At 31.0% G+C, this 16591-nt stretch overlaps 1 protein-coding gene across 1 annotated transcript; it reads left to right on the top strand.

Annotated features, from left to right (window-relative positions):
- The first annotated feature begins 5035 nt into the window (after positions 1–5035).
- GCC185 (GRIP and coiled-coil domain containing 185 kDa) lies at positions 5036–13505 on the top strand. Its single transcript, XM_065513936.1, has 5 exons — positions 5036–5255; positions 5336–5432; positions 7546–11381; positions 12844–12961; positions 13034–13505. The coding sequence occupies exons 1-5, from the start codon at positions 5220–5222 to the stop codon at positions 13105–13107; spliced, it is 4161 nt and encodes a 1386-aa protein (XP_065370008.1). The 5' UTR covers positions 5036–5219; the 3' UTR covers positions 13108–13505.
- The last annotated feature ends 3086 nt before the right edge of the window (positions 13506–16591 follow it).

The following is a 16591-nucleotide window of genomic DNA, read 5'->3' as shown; positions in this document are numbered from 1 at the left end:
TAAAGATACAACTATTCAAAAAATTACCACATATTCAGTTTCGATTAAAATAGCTTAACGTCTACTTTATATTGTTTATTATATAACAGGCCATAAATGAAAAAAAAATAATTTGAATTCTGTTTGATCTAGGCTATAAAAAACTTACATAAAAATAAAAAAGTTTTAAGTTTTTTATGTAATTCATTACCGTATTGAGAAATTTTAATAAATATGGTAGAAAAATAATGATCGACGACGACGTTTGTAAATTACTTTGTAATGGCGAAGGCATAAATGACGACAGCATTGATGACATAGAGGACGAAAGCGATAATTGTGAGGACCAAGGTGACATATTGAATGAAAAGCCAGGTCGTATGCAACTTATTGCAGATGAAGAAGATATGAATCAGAGTGATATTGACCTCAATTTATCAGGACTACTTTCTCAACATGATCAATGATGATACAAATACGGGAGATTTGATTGAAGTGGAATCAAGTCACTTAGATTTACTTGAATCTGAACATTCTTCTTCACTTCCTAATCTAAATTTACATACCATTTCAATTTTATGTGATTGCAATCCCGATGTTCCAGCACAGGGATCTTCAATCATCCGCAAATATAGTGATAAGATTGCTACGAGAAGTACCCCGTTATCAAAACTACATAGTTTATTTTGACAATTATTACACTAATGGCACTAAGTAGTATTTTTGCGAACTTAGGGTATCCTGTCTGTTGGTACTATTCGCCGAAATTGAATAAAAAAATGCAAACGTCCTGATGAAAAGGTAATGCTAAAATTGTATCGTGAACTAGCGAAGAATATGTGGCACATACAGTGCCGGACTTAAATATTCACACAGCATACAGATTTATCTTTAATCTTCCATATTTTTTAAACGAAGGCCACAACTTTCGTACTGGTTTCAAAAAAATATTTATTTACGTATAACTTATTGAAATATATGGAAAAACTAAAAATAAGTTGGCACATTTCAGAAAAAAAATTTAACTAATGTTTCGAAGTTCGATTTTAAGGGGACAAAAATATTCACACAGTTTCTAATTTTTAATAAGAAAATAGTTTTTTTTATAGTTTAATATTTTGTGGAGTAGCCAATCTTTTGAATGACTTATTTTAATCGTCTTGGCATTGAATCGACCAATTTATGGTGACGTCAGCTCCAATATTTTGCGATTATTGTAACAGGACTTCATTAAGTTGAGTCTTACTAATAATATGGTGCTTTCCTACACGTTCGGCAAATTTATCCCACAGATGTTCTATGGGATTCATGTCAGGTGCTTGCGGAGAAGTCGGGAGAATGTGGGGAACATGATGCATTATTCATATTCGGACGTCATGGGCTGTGTGTTTGGGGTCATTGTACTGTTGAATATAGAAACGTTCCCAAGCTTTAACTTTAGAGCGCATTGCAGTAGGTTTTCTTTTAAAATATTAAGGTACTCTGTTTTGTCCATTGAACCGTCGATGAAACTTATTTTTAGTTTTTCCATATATTTCAATAAGTTATACGTAAATAAATATTTTTTTGAAACCAGTACGAAAGTTGTGGCCTTCGTTTAAAAAATATGGAAGATTAAAGATAAATATGTATGCTGTGTGAATATTTAAGTCCGGCACTGTATACATGTAATAGAGGTAGCTTCACTGTCATGGAAAGATAACCGAATTGTGAATTTAATCTCAAGTTATATTGGCACAAAACCAATATCAGAATGCGTAGGAAATAATACATTGCAATCACCAACTGTAAAAAGAATTGATAAAAAAGAAAGAACGCATAAGATAATTTCATGCCCTCAAATTATTATGGACTACAATTGCGACATGGGAGGGGTCGATTTAATGGATAGCGCAATGGGTCGGTACAAAATACATATGAAAAGTCGAAAAAGGACAACAGAGTATTTTATCACCTTTCGGATATGACGGCTGTCAACTGCTGGCAATTATATAAATGAATCAATAAAAACAAAGCAGGATTTAAGGCTATGCGTTTAATAGATTTTAAATTGGAAATTGCTGATGCCCTTTTCGCCTTTAATACCCAACAACCCCATCAAAGAGGTCGGTCGTCCACCTATTTAAACATATATTCAAGAAAAACGTAAAAAACCAAATGCTCATACTGCACTACCACAGGACACCGGAATGGACAAAATATACCACTGGCCAACCATGGATAAGAAGGGAAGATGGAAGTATCCTGGTAGCGTAGGACAAACTCGGATGTACTGTACCAAATGTAAACTAAATTTGTGTTTAACAACTGACAAAAATTGTTTTTATAATTACCACAATTCATAAATGTAATTCAATATTTAATATATATATTGTTCTTAATAATGTACAAATTAAATACATATATGCACATATTTATATGAATTATAATCTTTATTTATCACTTGGGTCATGGGCTCACCCAGAAAAATTAATATATCACAAAGAATGAAAATAAAAGTGCTGGGTAAATTCTCTGCGAGATGTTAAGTTTTCCCTAATGAATTTACCAAGTAAAAACATAAGGTACACAGGATATATTCCAATGGATAGGAGATTTTATCTATTCTTCAAAAATGTATATAACTTTTGACAATTAAAAAATTCAAATTGAAATTTTTTAATTTTTTAATGAAATTTTACAGTTATATAGATTACGCTATTGAACTATTGAAAAACTAATTTTGAAATTTTTTATCAGGAATCCCGAAACTCCCAAAAAGGTTTTGAAAAGTCCCAAAAATGGGATATTTTAATTTTTTGGCTATAATATCCATACCAGGATCGGTGTTATCGGAACTTTTTACAAAACAATTAAGAACATATTGGGCCATCTAAAATGGGTTACTATGTTTTGATATCGACTATGCGATTTGTATAACCTATAACCCTATAAAAACATTGCTCCTACTTTTCTAGTGTTTTCACACCAAGATGACAACCACTGCGACCGTCATGGATCATTTTCATTACTTCGTTTATTTTAGAGGACGGCACCACAATTAGATTTGTCACCGTTTGAGCTATTTAACAACTGTAGACTATTCCATAGGGTCTAATATGATCTCATCAGTGGATATTTCATTGCGGGTTGCGTTTTCCTGTATGGGTTCACTTCTTTGCGCCACAGACTAGACTCTATATACATAATTTGAATATTGATGACACATTCCTATTCTTCGACTGTTGTACAATGATAGCATTCCACGTTGCGGGGCCATGTTTCAAAAATTTCCGGTGCTCGATGCTAGTGTCATAGCTTTGAGCCAGATACTCGTGATAGTGCTCCAAACACTATAATACTGCCAGGAGTTTACTTCGCGTCAGGCTGTAGTTTCTCTCAGGCTTCGAAAGTATTCGGTTGTACTATCCTATGACTTTTTCCTATTCCGTATCCGCTCGCATCGCTATCTAGTACAAACTTCGCTTCATGGATGGGATATGACAAAATTGGTGCCGTACGCAACAGTTCCATTAAATGTTGGAATGCTTGTTCTTGTATTCCCTCCACTAGAATGGTAGGGTCTTCTTTGTTAACTCATATAAGCTTGTGCAAACTGCGCAATTTGTGAAGATTTTTCGAACGAGGCCAGATTATATTCGCGATGACCCAAATACTTAATTTCTATCTCGAACAATGCACATTTCTTAACACTAAGTTTGTGTCTAGCCGCTGAAATTCGTTTAAGGACTTCTTCAAGGTTTTTCAGATGTTCATCAAAAGGCTTTCCCATAACAATTATGTCATCGACCAAGCATGTATTCAAGTGAAGTCCATTCAACACTTGCTCGAATGTGGCAAGAGCATTACAAAGTTCAAATGTCATCACATTAAATGTACATAACCCATTACTCGCTATAAAGGCTGCTTTGTTATTTACGTTATAACTAGAATGCTTAATATTAACATTAACATGATATTTGGTTCGCTGACAATTAAAAAATAATTAAATATCTTAACATTGACATGAGTACGATAACTCACCATTAACATATTACAAATTTAACATGAAGTCTTAAAATCATGTGTAACGGACAAAACTAGAATATTCGAGCTTTCATATTAATGTTTGCAGCTTTAACATTTAGTGTCGCCATACTAATAAACAATGCTAATAACTGCGTGCTAGCAACATTGTTGATAAGTAGAAGCTTCTTCTGATGGACATGTTTATAAACATGATGAATGTTGCAGGCAGTCGTTACATACCGTTAAATTCAAATCGCTAATGCAAATTCGTAACATATTAGTTGTTTTTACTGCGACAAAAATGCATTGCACCTACCTATTTTTGAATTAATAAGTTACATTTAATATGTAAGTATACAAATTTTGCATCCAATATAAGAAAAAACAAAGTACCCTATTAACGGTTATCAAAAACTCGTTCGAGGAGTTTTTTTTGCGGCATAAAATAAAACTCATTTGAAGAGTTTTTTCTTTCCATTAGAAAATAAAACTCATTTCGTTTATTTTCTTCTTTGTTTCAGTATCTTTCTTTATTGAGTCTATCTGATATAATGTCTGTGGCGTTATTTACCGCGTGATAGTAAATAATATTTGTATGTATGAAACTTAAATTTTTTTTCAAAATTGTTTAAGTTTGTATAGGACTGGAGGGGCTTTGTCCACTTAAATGAGTCAAATTTTATTTTATACCCTTATGCATGTAGTTCTCTTTCCGGATCATATAAAAATTAGAAATTTGTTTCTATAAAACAAAACGCAAGGACCTTTTCACATGTTCCAAATTTGAATGCGAGTAATTATTTATAGGAACTAGTTAACTGTTGGCAAGTTTTTTATTTTATTCAGAATTTTATAGCAAATAAAGCCGATATTTATTTCTTGCGTTTATAATTTTGAAAATCACTAAAACGGTGCCAAAAGCAATGAGTTGACAACGTTGGTGTTGATTTTTAAGGTAATCGGTAGCAGGGTGTATTGGTTATTCAATTGTAATGTCAAAATTTAATCATCAAGAAAATGATGTAAAGGAGAACCAAAAAATTAGCAAAAATATAAATAAAAATCATTTTTTTTATTTAATTACGACATCATACTAAAATAAACAAAACAATTTCCACTTCTTTCAATAACAATTAAAATTTATACTATATTGGTTACAAGAAAATACGAAGTAAAAGATAAAAAGTGATAAGAAACGACATGGTCGTTGTTTTTCATTAGACAAATACTAAATGGAAGAAGAAAAGATGGATACATCACAACAAGGGGTAACATAAACCTTTTTTTCTCACATACAATAAACAAATGAATACGTGTAATTTGTAACAAAATATTCCATTATTTTCAGCAAAAAATGTCTTTGGAATCACTCAGTAAAGAGGAAATTATTCAAAAATATAAAGGACTCCTGGGAATAGCGAAGAAGGCAAAACAAGCTAAAGATGGTAAGTTAAGTGAAGATTATTTGATTCAATTGCGATAAAACTTTTTAGCTAAAAAAAGAAAGTGCTTATAAGATTTAATTTTTTATACTCTTTCATGTTATAAGCTATTTAACATACAAAAATATATGTACCAAAATGTTCATCTTCGAATCGAGTTGCATAAAAATAAGTAAATAAACTTGTTTTGTTTATTAAATTTGGAAAACAAAGTATAACAAAAACTTGTCTTCGGAAAGTTGACAACAAATAGAGACATCTTTGAATTGTTCTAAGATCTTTATAGTTAGGAGAATTCACTTTCACATTTACACCAATGCAATAACATACATATTGACTGATAAAGTATTATCAGCAGTAAGACAGATACTGTTGTTGTAACAGGTCCAATTGTCGTGGGAAAGATACTATTGCTTACCTTGGTATTTAACTTAGTTGGTGTCTTCTTATAGAAGCCAAGAGACTTCACATGAAATTAAAAGCCTCTTGGTCAATGATGACCAATAAAATATAATCCTTGACTATAAAGTCATGTTGTATATTGGAATGTAATTGTGTTTTACAGAGTGCCCAATTGAAAATTCATCTACCATAACGGGTGCACCAGTGTTAATACGAAAAAGACAACATGATCATACCATTGGTTAAGGATGAGTTGAAGAATGAAAATAAATTATAAAACTACAAAGCCACCCGAACACCTTGGAAGACTTCTCGCACAGAGCAAAAAGACTGAGATATAAGCTAAAACTATGACTAACCAAAAACTTATATATAAAAATTAACTATGTGAAGCTCGAAAATAATGGATATTGAGAAAACACTCAAATCAGTCCAAAAATGGCAGATATAAAAAAATCGGTCCTATTGAAATTTTTCATAACGCGATAAAAATGTTAGCATTCATAATTGTGAGAACAAAAATACAAATTTTAAATTTGTTTAAATTTGCAAATGTTTTTGTTATATCTCGGATACTAAATTCTGTATATAGACAATAACGTAACTAAGAAATGGTGACAGACAATGTACTAATTTTGAAATTAATACATTTTAACCCGACTTTCTGAAGAAAATCTGAAAAAAGGATTACTGGAGTTCTCCCTCAGTAATCCTTTTTTCAGATTTTCCGGGGAACTTTTTTCAAACTGAAATTACTCATTGATGGTGCATGGGAAGTATACCCAACCCCCATATGTATTAAAAAAATTTTTTGTCTAGAATCGTTTAGAAAAAAAGGCGATCTGACCTATAGTTTAGTTTCTATTGAGAAAGGTAACTGGGACCTTGTACTGAAATTTCAAGAAATCATTAATAAATGCACTTTCTTTTGGCTTGTTTTATTGTTTGAACATATCACAAACGTGTTCTTTGAATTTTAGTTACTTTTTGGGCCTATTGGCATTCGATGCTACACCTGCAAACAAAATATGTTGGAAGAGGGACAATCTACACAACATTTTTTTTAGGCTTTTCTCCTATAAAATTCATAAACAATTAATAATGATATAAAATAAAAATTTTGTTTAAAATTCATTATACATGTATAGTTAGTAAATAATAATGAAGCAAAACAAAAAAAATGGTGTTTTCATATAAAATTTCATACAATTAGAAATAAGCCCCTGTGGACCTTGTACTTCGTATATAACTCATAAAACTCATAAAATTAAATATCTAGACATAGGCGGCATATGCAAACAAGCCCACATCTGCAAAAGAAATTTAATATTTTGAAAAAAATTATATTTCTCTATCTTTTTGAATAGTTCTTAATTCCATTTTTGTATATATAAACCTCCAAATTAAAATTAATTTCACATTTACATCTTCCCAGTAGTTGCGTAAAGTGTAAAATAATTTTAGGTGATGCAACGTTATCATCACCTAAAATTATTTTACTTTTCTGTTCAAATTAAACCATATACAAGTCATATTGAACCGTACCAGACAAAAGCTTAATTAAATTTAACCATAATTTTTCTACGTTAATTCTTAATTATTTAAATAAGATTCGGCACAACTGAATATAGTAATCTAACTTATTTGTATAAATTGTATAAATTTCTTTCGCGCCTTGAATAGGAATTTTACTCACATTAAATTTTATTTTCAGAAATTTCCGAAGAAAATCGTAAATTAAAAGAGCAGCTACAACAACATGAAACACAAAAGGATGCCGATAAAAAAGCCTTATTGACTATGAAAGAAATGCTAGAAGTTTATACTGAAAATAAACTTCAACTAACAACACAGGTTGCCGAATTACAAAAGCAGCGCAAATTAGATACAGACAATTTGGAAAAATTTGCAATAGAAAATGAAAGTTTAAAACGTCAACTACAGCGTCTAACCGATGACAATGAATCTCTTTTGACCGACATAGAAAACATGGAAGCACAACTCAAACAAGTAAGTGGTTTTGGAAAAGAGCAAAAAGAAAATTTAGTTTTGCTGGAAAAAGAAATTGTCCAATTAAAAGAAGCCGAAGCTAAAAGCCATGAAATACAATTGAAAAATGAGGAGTTGTCTCAAGAATTACAAGAAATGAAAGAAAAGTATAAATTTATTAAGGATATCAACACAGAGCAAAGACATAAATTTAATTCCCTTAAAGACAGATTCATAGAGGTGCACAAAAAATTAAAAAAACTTAAAGAATGCAAACGTATACTTTTGGAAACCCAGCATGAGTATGCAGATTCTGTATCGCAATGGCAAAATGAAATTATTAGAGCTTCAAAAGTACTATGCAAAGAGCTCAATAATTTAAGGGATGAAAATATAAAATTATTGCAAAAGTTGGGCAGAGATCGAAGCAATGAAAACGTTGGAGAGAAAATTGTTTGTGTCGATAAATTGAATGAGTTGTTGCAATTGTCAGAAAAAGCCAAACATGATTATCACAATTTACAAGAAGAAAATGTAAAACTAAAAGAAAATTTAGGTATTAAACCCAATGAATCTTCATCGGTAACTTTAGAAAGTTCTGTTAAAAGGCTTGATGAAATGTGGCAGCTAAGTAAAACTGCTTTACAAGAGTATCACGCAATTCGAGCAGAGAATGTTATGTTAAAAGAGAATGCTAAATCTAAAGTGGATCATGATCAATTAGACTCTAGTAAAGAGTTTGAAAAATGTTATAAAATTGCTGTAAAATTGCAAGAATTACAAGCCTTGGCCCAAAAAGCCAGTGAAGACTATCAAATTCAAAGTTTAGAATTGGAGAAACTAAAAGAAGATTATGAACAACTAAAAAATAAAAACGAAATACCAGAAATCTCTGAAGATCGAAATGAAAAACTGTTAAAAACTGAAAAGTCTTTACTAGATGCTCAAACTGAACAACAATTACAACAAGAAAAACATGGGTTTGAAAATCAAACCCAAGAATTAGAAAATATGAAAGCTGAGTTGTTTAAAATAAATGAAGAAAACCATCATTTAAAAACTCAATTGCAAGATGTTTCAAAAGCATCTATTCAAAAATCTTTAGAAGATTCTTTAAAGAAATCACAAAGTGAGTGTCAAGAACTCTCAGAAAAGCTAAAGTCTTTAGAACAAGAACAGCTAAAAGATAAGCAATATTTTGAAAGTCTTTCTCTTGATTTGCACAAAGTTAACGAGGAAAAACTGGCTTTAAATAACAAAATACAAGAATTACAGAAAACCGCTGGTGAAACTGAAGCCATGTTTTGCTTAAAAGAACAACTGTTAGCAGCTCAACAGTCGTTGGAAGAATACCAACAAATGTACAAAAATAAAGAAATGGAACATGGTGAATTGCTCGATGAAATGCGTGAATTGAATGAAGCTCTTAAGGCAAGGGGAGATCTAATATCGCGACAACACGAAGAACATCAAATTCTAAAAACTGATCTCAAAACTAATGCAGAAAAATTGGCAGATATTCAACAAGAAATAGACAAAAAAGACCTACAATTGACAGAGAAACAAAGTGAACTAGAAACCATTACAAAAGAAATAAGCATGACCAAACAAAAAGTAGAAACCTTAGAACATACCAGCTCATTGAATGAAGAAAAAGTTCGAGTACTCAGTATTGAATTGGAAAATATAAAGTCGAATACTGCTGCCACCTCCAATGAATTGGACAATCAAAGTGATGTCCTTTCAACATCAACTATTTCGAGAGCTGATGAGCTACAGAGACTTAAAGATGTGGAGGATTCATTTGAAGACAAATACAACAAACTGCGAGGTTTAGCAGCCAAATTAAAGAAAAAACTGCAAGAAGAGACGATAGTAAAGCATAGACTGGAAAAAGAAATACAAGATTTTAAAAGCCACGAAAATGAGTTGAATGCTCAGTTAGTGGAGTTAAAAAACAAAATTTCCGATATGGACTCTTTACAAAAACAAGTGAATGAAAAACAAAAACACATTGACTCTCTCAAAGCAGAAAATCAAAAGTTGAAATTATCACGCAAACAAGCGAATGTTTTGAATTTGGAAATAGAAGCTGCAGAAAAATCATTGACGGACGTAACGAATAAACTCGCCACCCGCTCCTTGGAATTGGAAGCTGCCCAAGAATCGTTAAAAAGTAAAGATTCCACTATTCTACAACTAAGAAAAGAAATTGATCTATTGGAATCGTCAAAGGCTTCTGAAATTAAACACTCTCAAGAATTAAAACAACAAATTGATCATCTACACAAGACACTCAGAGATGAAATGCATAGCAAACAGCAAGCTTATGACAAATCAAAGATTTTGGAACAAGATTTGGAAAACTTAAAACTGGAATTGGAAAACGTTAATTCAGAATTGGCACAATCTACCAGCAATCAAGAGTCTGCCCTAAGGTCTCTAAACAATGAAAGGGAACAGCTTTCATTGCAACTCTCCACAACCCAGGAGGCCCTCTCAGACTGTGAACAAAAACTAAAGCAGGCTGACAGAGTCACAGAAGATTTACGCGTTGAGTATTTGGATTACAAGGTAAAAGCCCAGGCTGTCCTAAGAAAAAATCAGAACCGAGATTCTTCTAAGGAGAGAGAGCTGGAAGAGGAATTGGTTACTATGAGAGCTACAGAGACACGCCTGAATGCCACTATTCAAACGTTAACTACAAAAATAGAAACTTTAGAAAAACAAAAGGATTCTTTGAACGATGATAATATAAGAATACAAAAACGCTCAAAGGAACTAATGACACTTATCGAAGATATACGAACACAAAACGATGCCCTAAATCAAGAAATCCAACAAAATGTCCAACAACAACATGAAACATTGAAACAACACCGTCAACATATCGAATCTATGGATAATTGTCATAAGGACCAAATACAATCATTAAACACATCTCATCAGAGACAATTGGAACAATTACGCATAGAACTCTCACAACATATACGTTTACCCACCACTGTTGGAGCTATAAAATCAACAAATCAGCCTCCTCATGCGCACATCGACTATCATTCTATCGATCAAGGTAAACTCGATTTTCTCCTCATGGAACGAGAAGATGCCGAAGGTTCTGAAGAAGCAGCCGAAACTTTAGCTAACTTAGCAGCTTCGCGTAAAATTTCCAATGATTCCTCATCTGCCAAACGTTCCCTGCACGATTTTATGCCACTCGATGAGTTGTTGAACACTCCCTTAAATGCCATTAATAGTGAAACGTTAATAACAAACTCGCAACATCAACAACACCACTATGTAACGGATAATGCAATGAGTGTAGAAAATACAACTACAGATTTCCTACAGTTGGAATTGAATTCCACAAAAGAACGCCTGCAAAAGCAAGAGAGCAGAGTGCGTCATTTAACCGCTTTGTTGGCGGAAAATGAGCAAGATCTGGCCAAGCTAACACAAATGAACGATATGCTGAAAGAAGAGTTGCGAAGGCAAGAACGTTCGGTGGAAAGAGAGCAGCATATGCATAATTCGGAATATGTTAAGAATGTGATAATGAAGGTAAGCCTGTAAGAAATTTCGTATATTTATTTAGTGAATCAATGTTGGCTACAGTTACCAAAAAAAAAATCAAATTAACGTTAACATTAAACACCGGTCAAGCCCGACCATATAATACCCCATACTTAGTAAATGAGCAAACATTTTTTATTTAAATTTCATTAATTTATTTTCGTGAACAACTTTCGGAAGTTGGCTTGATATAGGAGCTATGGTTAATTATGGACCGATCGCCATGAAATTAAGTCGTTTGGTTTATGTCTAAATTAAACTTATTTCTATGTCAATACCAACATTTTTAAGATATTTATAATCGATAAACTGATTTCCGGAAGTGGTCTTTATATGGTAGCTATGACTAATTATGGATCGATCATCATAAAATCAGCGAAATTTGTGTAGATACCTATATAAATTAAACTGTTATGACCGATAAAGTCCACTTTGTATGGGGGCTATTTGAAATAATGGACCGATTTCATCCAGTTTCTGTTGGGTTCGTCCATGGGCTGAAACAAATGTATGTACCAAATTTGATTGAAATACAAACCGGCTCTTAATTCTGAATTGAACTAGTTTGCATCGTTAATTGCCGCTTACCATCCGAAATCGCAGAAGGATGTTCATTGAAGACTCTTTGTACATTTATATCCCTTAATGGTTTCCGTGACCCCCATTTGTTGTAATATGTTCTTCAGATGGTATGGCGTAATGGATGGCATTGGAGTAACGTCGGTAGTCCACAAAAAATGTGATGTCTGGTGACATGCCATCGGAAACTGTCTAATCAGCAACACGTTGTGTTGTTTGACAGCCAGAATCCTGGTCTCCTCATTAGTCACATTGACACATCATTAGCTATATGAAGTGCATAATTCTGCGGCGACTGCAATCTTGGACATCAAGAGATTGTTTACCCAGTCACTAACCAGCGCCGGCCAGGGTAAAATAATGTGCTTTACAGTTTTCGTCCCCGCACGTCCTACCATAGTCCGTGGCACCGTTGTCTCATATACTAAATGGTAATTATTTTTTTCATTCAGTCATTCGAGACGCAATTGTCAGATCATTATTCCAAGGTTAAACCCGATCTCGGAGAGATCATTCCATGTGAGAATTGCACTAATTTTAATACATTACCAATTTTTTATTGAGATCTTGTCCCTGTTACTTATATTTGCCACCGTATAATAATAATGAAAAAATATGCATATTACATTCATCTTGTGATTGTTAATTGATTTTAAGCTTGAATTATACATGTATATAGGTGTTTTTATTTTGTTGCCTTTTTGTAAAAAATTTGCACATTAATTAAATTTTTATTATTTTTATTTATAATTTGTACCCTTTTTATATTTATTTCGTTGAATTGTTTAACTATAAATGAAGTTTCAGGCCCGTTTATAATGTTATATGAAATAAATAAATAAAATACATGTTTTCGTAATTATATTTTCAGTTTTTAACACTGAATAATGCTGATGAAAAAACTCGCTTGGTACCTGTTTTGAATACGATACTTAAATTAAATCGATCCGAAGCGGAAATGCTTAATTGTGTTGCTAAAGGGCAGAAAGGTAATGTTTATAAATTAATTATTAGATCATTATTTATTTTGAAACTAATTTTCATTGTATTTTTATAAATAGTTACTGAAACCACACCCCGTACTGGTGGCTGGGGCAATTTCTTGCCATGGGGCAATAATAGTAATAATAACTAGTATTATAGAAAATTTAATTTTAAAAAAACTGCCCTTTGAAAATGTAAATTCTTGTCACTAAAGTTTCAATTAGACTTTTTTATTTTCTCTAATTATTCCAAAAATACTACTATTATTATAGTGTACTACAATATAATATAAATAAAAATCTACCTATTAGTAATGAAACAAATAAATTCCAAATTTTTTTTTTAGTTTTAATTTCTTTGTGAATTTTTATGATATTTATGTATAATTTATTTTATTAAGTTTTATATACGCTGTATGTATATAGTATATTGTATTATTTTATAACTTTATCCAATTTAAATTCAAATATGTATGTAATTTATATTTATTTTGTATTATACGAATATAAAATGTAATAAAAATATAAATCTACTCAATAATATAATATAGCTGGTTGTGTTTCTGAATTTTATTTAAACAATAATAATAGTGATAAAAATAAAAGAATATACAAATAAAACTACAAGTCATATATCTTAAAATTGTAAACTAAATTACACTTAAATAAAATCACAAATATTGGTTATTTTCCAGTACTAGTACGATTTAACAAGTTTAAACTGAATTACTTTGATTAAAACCAGTGAAACTGAAACCTACTACATATTTGACTAGTACTGGAACACTCAGTAATTTATTCTTATCTTGAAATTTTAACATTTTGAGGCTTAAAAAATAGCTTAAATGTTTAAAAAGGTTTCTAAATTTATAGAGAAAATACGTAATTGCATTGAGATACGTTTTTTTATGATCTTTTAAATAGTGTTCTACTTATGTGTATGAATTCCATAATTTTACTACCATATATTTTTCATAAACAAATCTTTGAAAATTTAATTTACAGCAAGAACTTAAGAAAATAAACTTTTAATAACGTAATCTGACAAAACCAAATAACAAATATGCCTTTTAAAAAGTTGTCGGTACATCGGAGCATTTTTGGCAATAAGAATTTTGACGTAACATAAAAACAAAGTGGTCAATGCAATAAATTTGTGCATCACTGATGCAGGGTACTGCAACTTTTTGCTTTTGGAAGTAAATTGATGTGTTGGTTGCAAAAATGTTAGGCATCACTGCCAAGAATTTGCATTAAAATAGGTTTGACATAAAGCTGAGTTGCCAAATATGCTTTTTTCGAACGTTAAAGTTTGATTAAACTGCAGTGATGTAATATTCAGCCTTATCATGTAAGGCGTAGTCGTTTTACGACAACGACAGTTTCGTACTAGATTAAAGAAATTGGGCCTTTTCGGAAATGCACCACTGCGCTGCATTTGATGCGCATCTGTGATTAGCAGGGAAACCAAAATATGCAAATGCATGTTTTTTCTGGTGAGTCTAATGAGCACATGGATAAGATATTTACACGTTTCAGAACTATTTAAGAATTTTGGCATCGATTTGTTAGTGCATATTTTTGCATATTTTACCCTTAAATACATATTTTTGCATATATTTGTTATAAGAGCATATTTATGTCATATTTTGCGTTTTTAGAGCATATTTTACTGTTTAATAGCATATTTTGAGTTTATCAAAAACAAATTTTGTCTTACTTATTTTTCGCTGTTGTGTTACAGGTTTTTACTTCCTTTGTTTAAAATTCAAAATTAAAAAATAGATGGCTTTTCACCAAAAAAAAAAATTAAAAAAACAGAAATTTTTTTTAAAAATTTAAAATAACAATTCGAAAAATTTTTTTATCCAAAAAATGAAAAAACTGAAAAAAATGTTCACCTAAAAAAAAAAAATTTTTTCCAAAAAATTAAAAAACTGAAAAAAAATTTTTGTTTACCTAAAAATATTTAAATTTTTTATTTTGAAGTATAATTAGGTGAAGGGTATATAAGATTCGGCACAGCCGAATATAGCTCTCTTACTTGTTTTAATATAAAATAAGCACTATTTTAATAATAGCTCCATCTAAATATCAAATTTTAGTTCTAATTCAAACTTAACCGTTCTAAGTGTTAAAGAAATATTGTCTTTTAAATTTGCTCCTGTAACATCTGTTGATGTCGAAAGAACATTTTCTATGTATAAAAATGTTTTCAGATCCAATAGACAACGATTTTTATTTGAAAATTTAAGTAAATTGTTTTGGTTAAAAATTATGTAAAAGTTTGTTTTTTTAAGAGCATATTTTTTAAATTTTGAGAGCATATTTTAAAGTTTTTACTGCATATTTAAAGCGCCTAAAACGCTTTTTTAGAGCATATTTCCGGTTTCCCTGGTGATTAGTTTGAGATGCTCATGCAAATCAGCTGATGCTGATGCGCAGACAATGCATCAACCATTTTTGTGATGCTTGTTTGATGGGTTTTTGCGCATCATATGTTTCACTGTTGCTTTTTAGAACTCATGACATTTGCAGTGTTGGCAACTTTTGCATTTTAGAATGTACTGCGCATCAGATGCAGCGCAGTGATGCATTTCCGAAAAGGCCCATTATTCAACCTGTTTCATTAATCTAGTACGAAACTGTCGTTGTCGTAAAACGACTACGTCTTACATGATAAGGCTGATTACTGTATTTACGAGCATACATACCCTTTGTTTGTTGTACAAAATCAAAATTATAGGATTTCAGCTATTCACTCTTCGCAGTATACAATCATATTTACAAGGTCTCTTTCAACCATATTTCATAATAATTTTTCAAATTTGCATGGTTTAACAACATTAAAAAAAAGAATTATAAAAATACAAAAATTAAGACAAATATTTTTTTTTTGTTGTCACAAAATTGTATAAGCTTTGTTTTTCTTTTTTATTTGAAGTGAAATTTTATGTGACTTCAAAACTAAATTGGCCGTTAAGCAAATTTAGCATTTTACTAAACCTGTCTAGTATGAAGAGTGAATTCCGCTAAAATAATAATGATAGCAAATATTTATAAGAATTACAATTTAATTTGAATGACATTTTTAATAAAAATTATATTCATTGTTTGATTTGTCCTAATTCAATAAATTATGAATAAATAGCGCTTCAATGTTGTTTTTTTTGTCAAATATTAAGGGTATAACTTTACAATACAAACTTCCGCGGGATTTTTATTCATGATTTGGCTGTTTATTTTATTTTAAAATAATCACAAATAATTTTTCAGTTAAAATAAAAAGTTTAATTTTAATTGAGAATTTGTAATACATGTAAAATAGTTAAGAAACACTGACAAAAACCCTAAAAATACCGTCAAACTAACAAGATCAAACTAGTGATCTGACTTTAATTATAATCGAAGTATTAAAAATTACCAATGAATTATACATAAAATAGTTTTGTTTGTTTTTAATATTTGTGATTGTGCCCACATATTGTTGTTGTTTGTTTTTAGAAGTGGTAGTAAGTAGCAAGGCGAATTCACTTGTATTTGTTGACAGTCGGACTGACGGACATGAATATATCGACTCCGCTGAAAAATATGAAAATTACTAACGGAATGACAAACCTATATCTACCATTACCA

Source organism: Calliphora vicina, chromosome 1 (genome assembly GCF_958450345.1).
Source record: "Calliphora vicina chromosome 1, idCalVici1.1, whole genome shotgun sequence".
NCBI classification, from domain to species: Eukaryota; Metazoa; Arthropoda; class Insecta; order Diptera; family Calliphoridae; genus Calliphora; species Calliphora vicina.
Note: the sequence above shows the minus strand (reverse complement) of the source record. Positions and strands in the feature narration are given on the sequence as shown.

Bases quoted from the DNA above. Each gene is read 5' to 3' on its own strand.
- GCC185 (XM_065513936.1), top strand. From the start codon at position 5,220: ATGGAAGAAGAAAAGATGGATACATCACAACAAGGG. The intron at 11,382-12,843 runs GTAAGCCTGTAA...TTATATTTTCAG, and splicing joins TTAAGAATGTGATAATGAAG to TTTTTAACACTGAATAATGC. The intron at 12,962-13,033 runs GTAATGTTTATA...TTTTATAAATAG, and splicing joins TGTTGCTAAAGGGCAGAAAG to TTACTGAAACCACACCCCGT.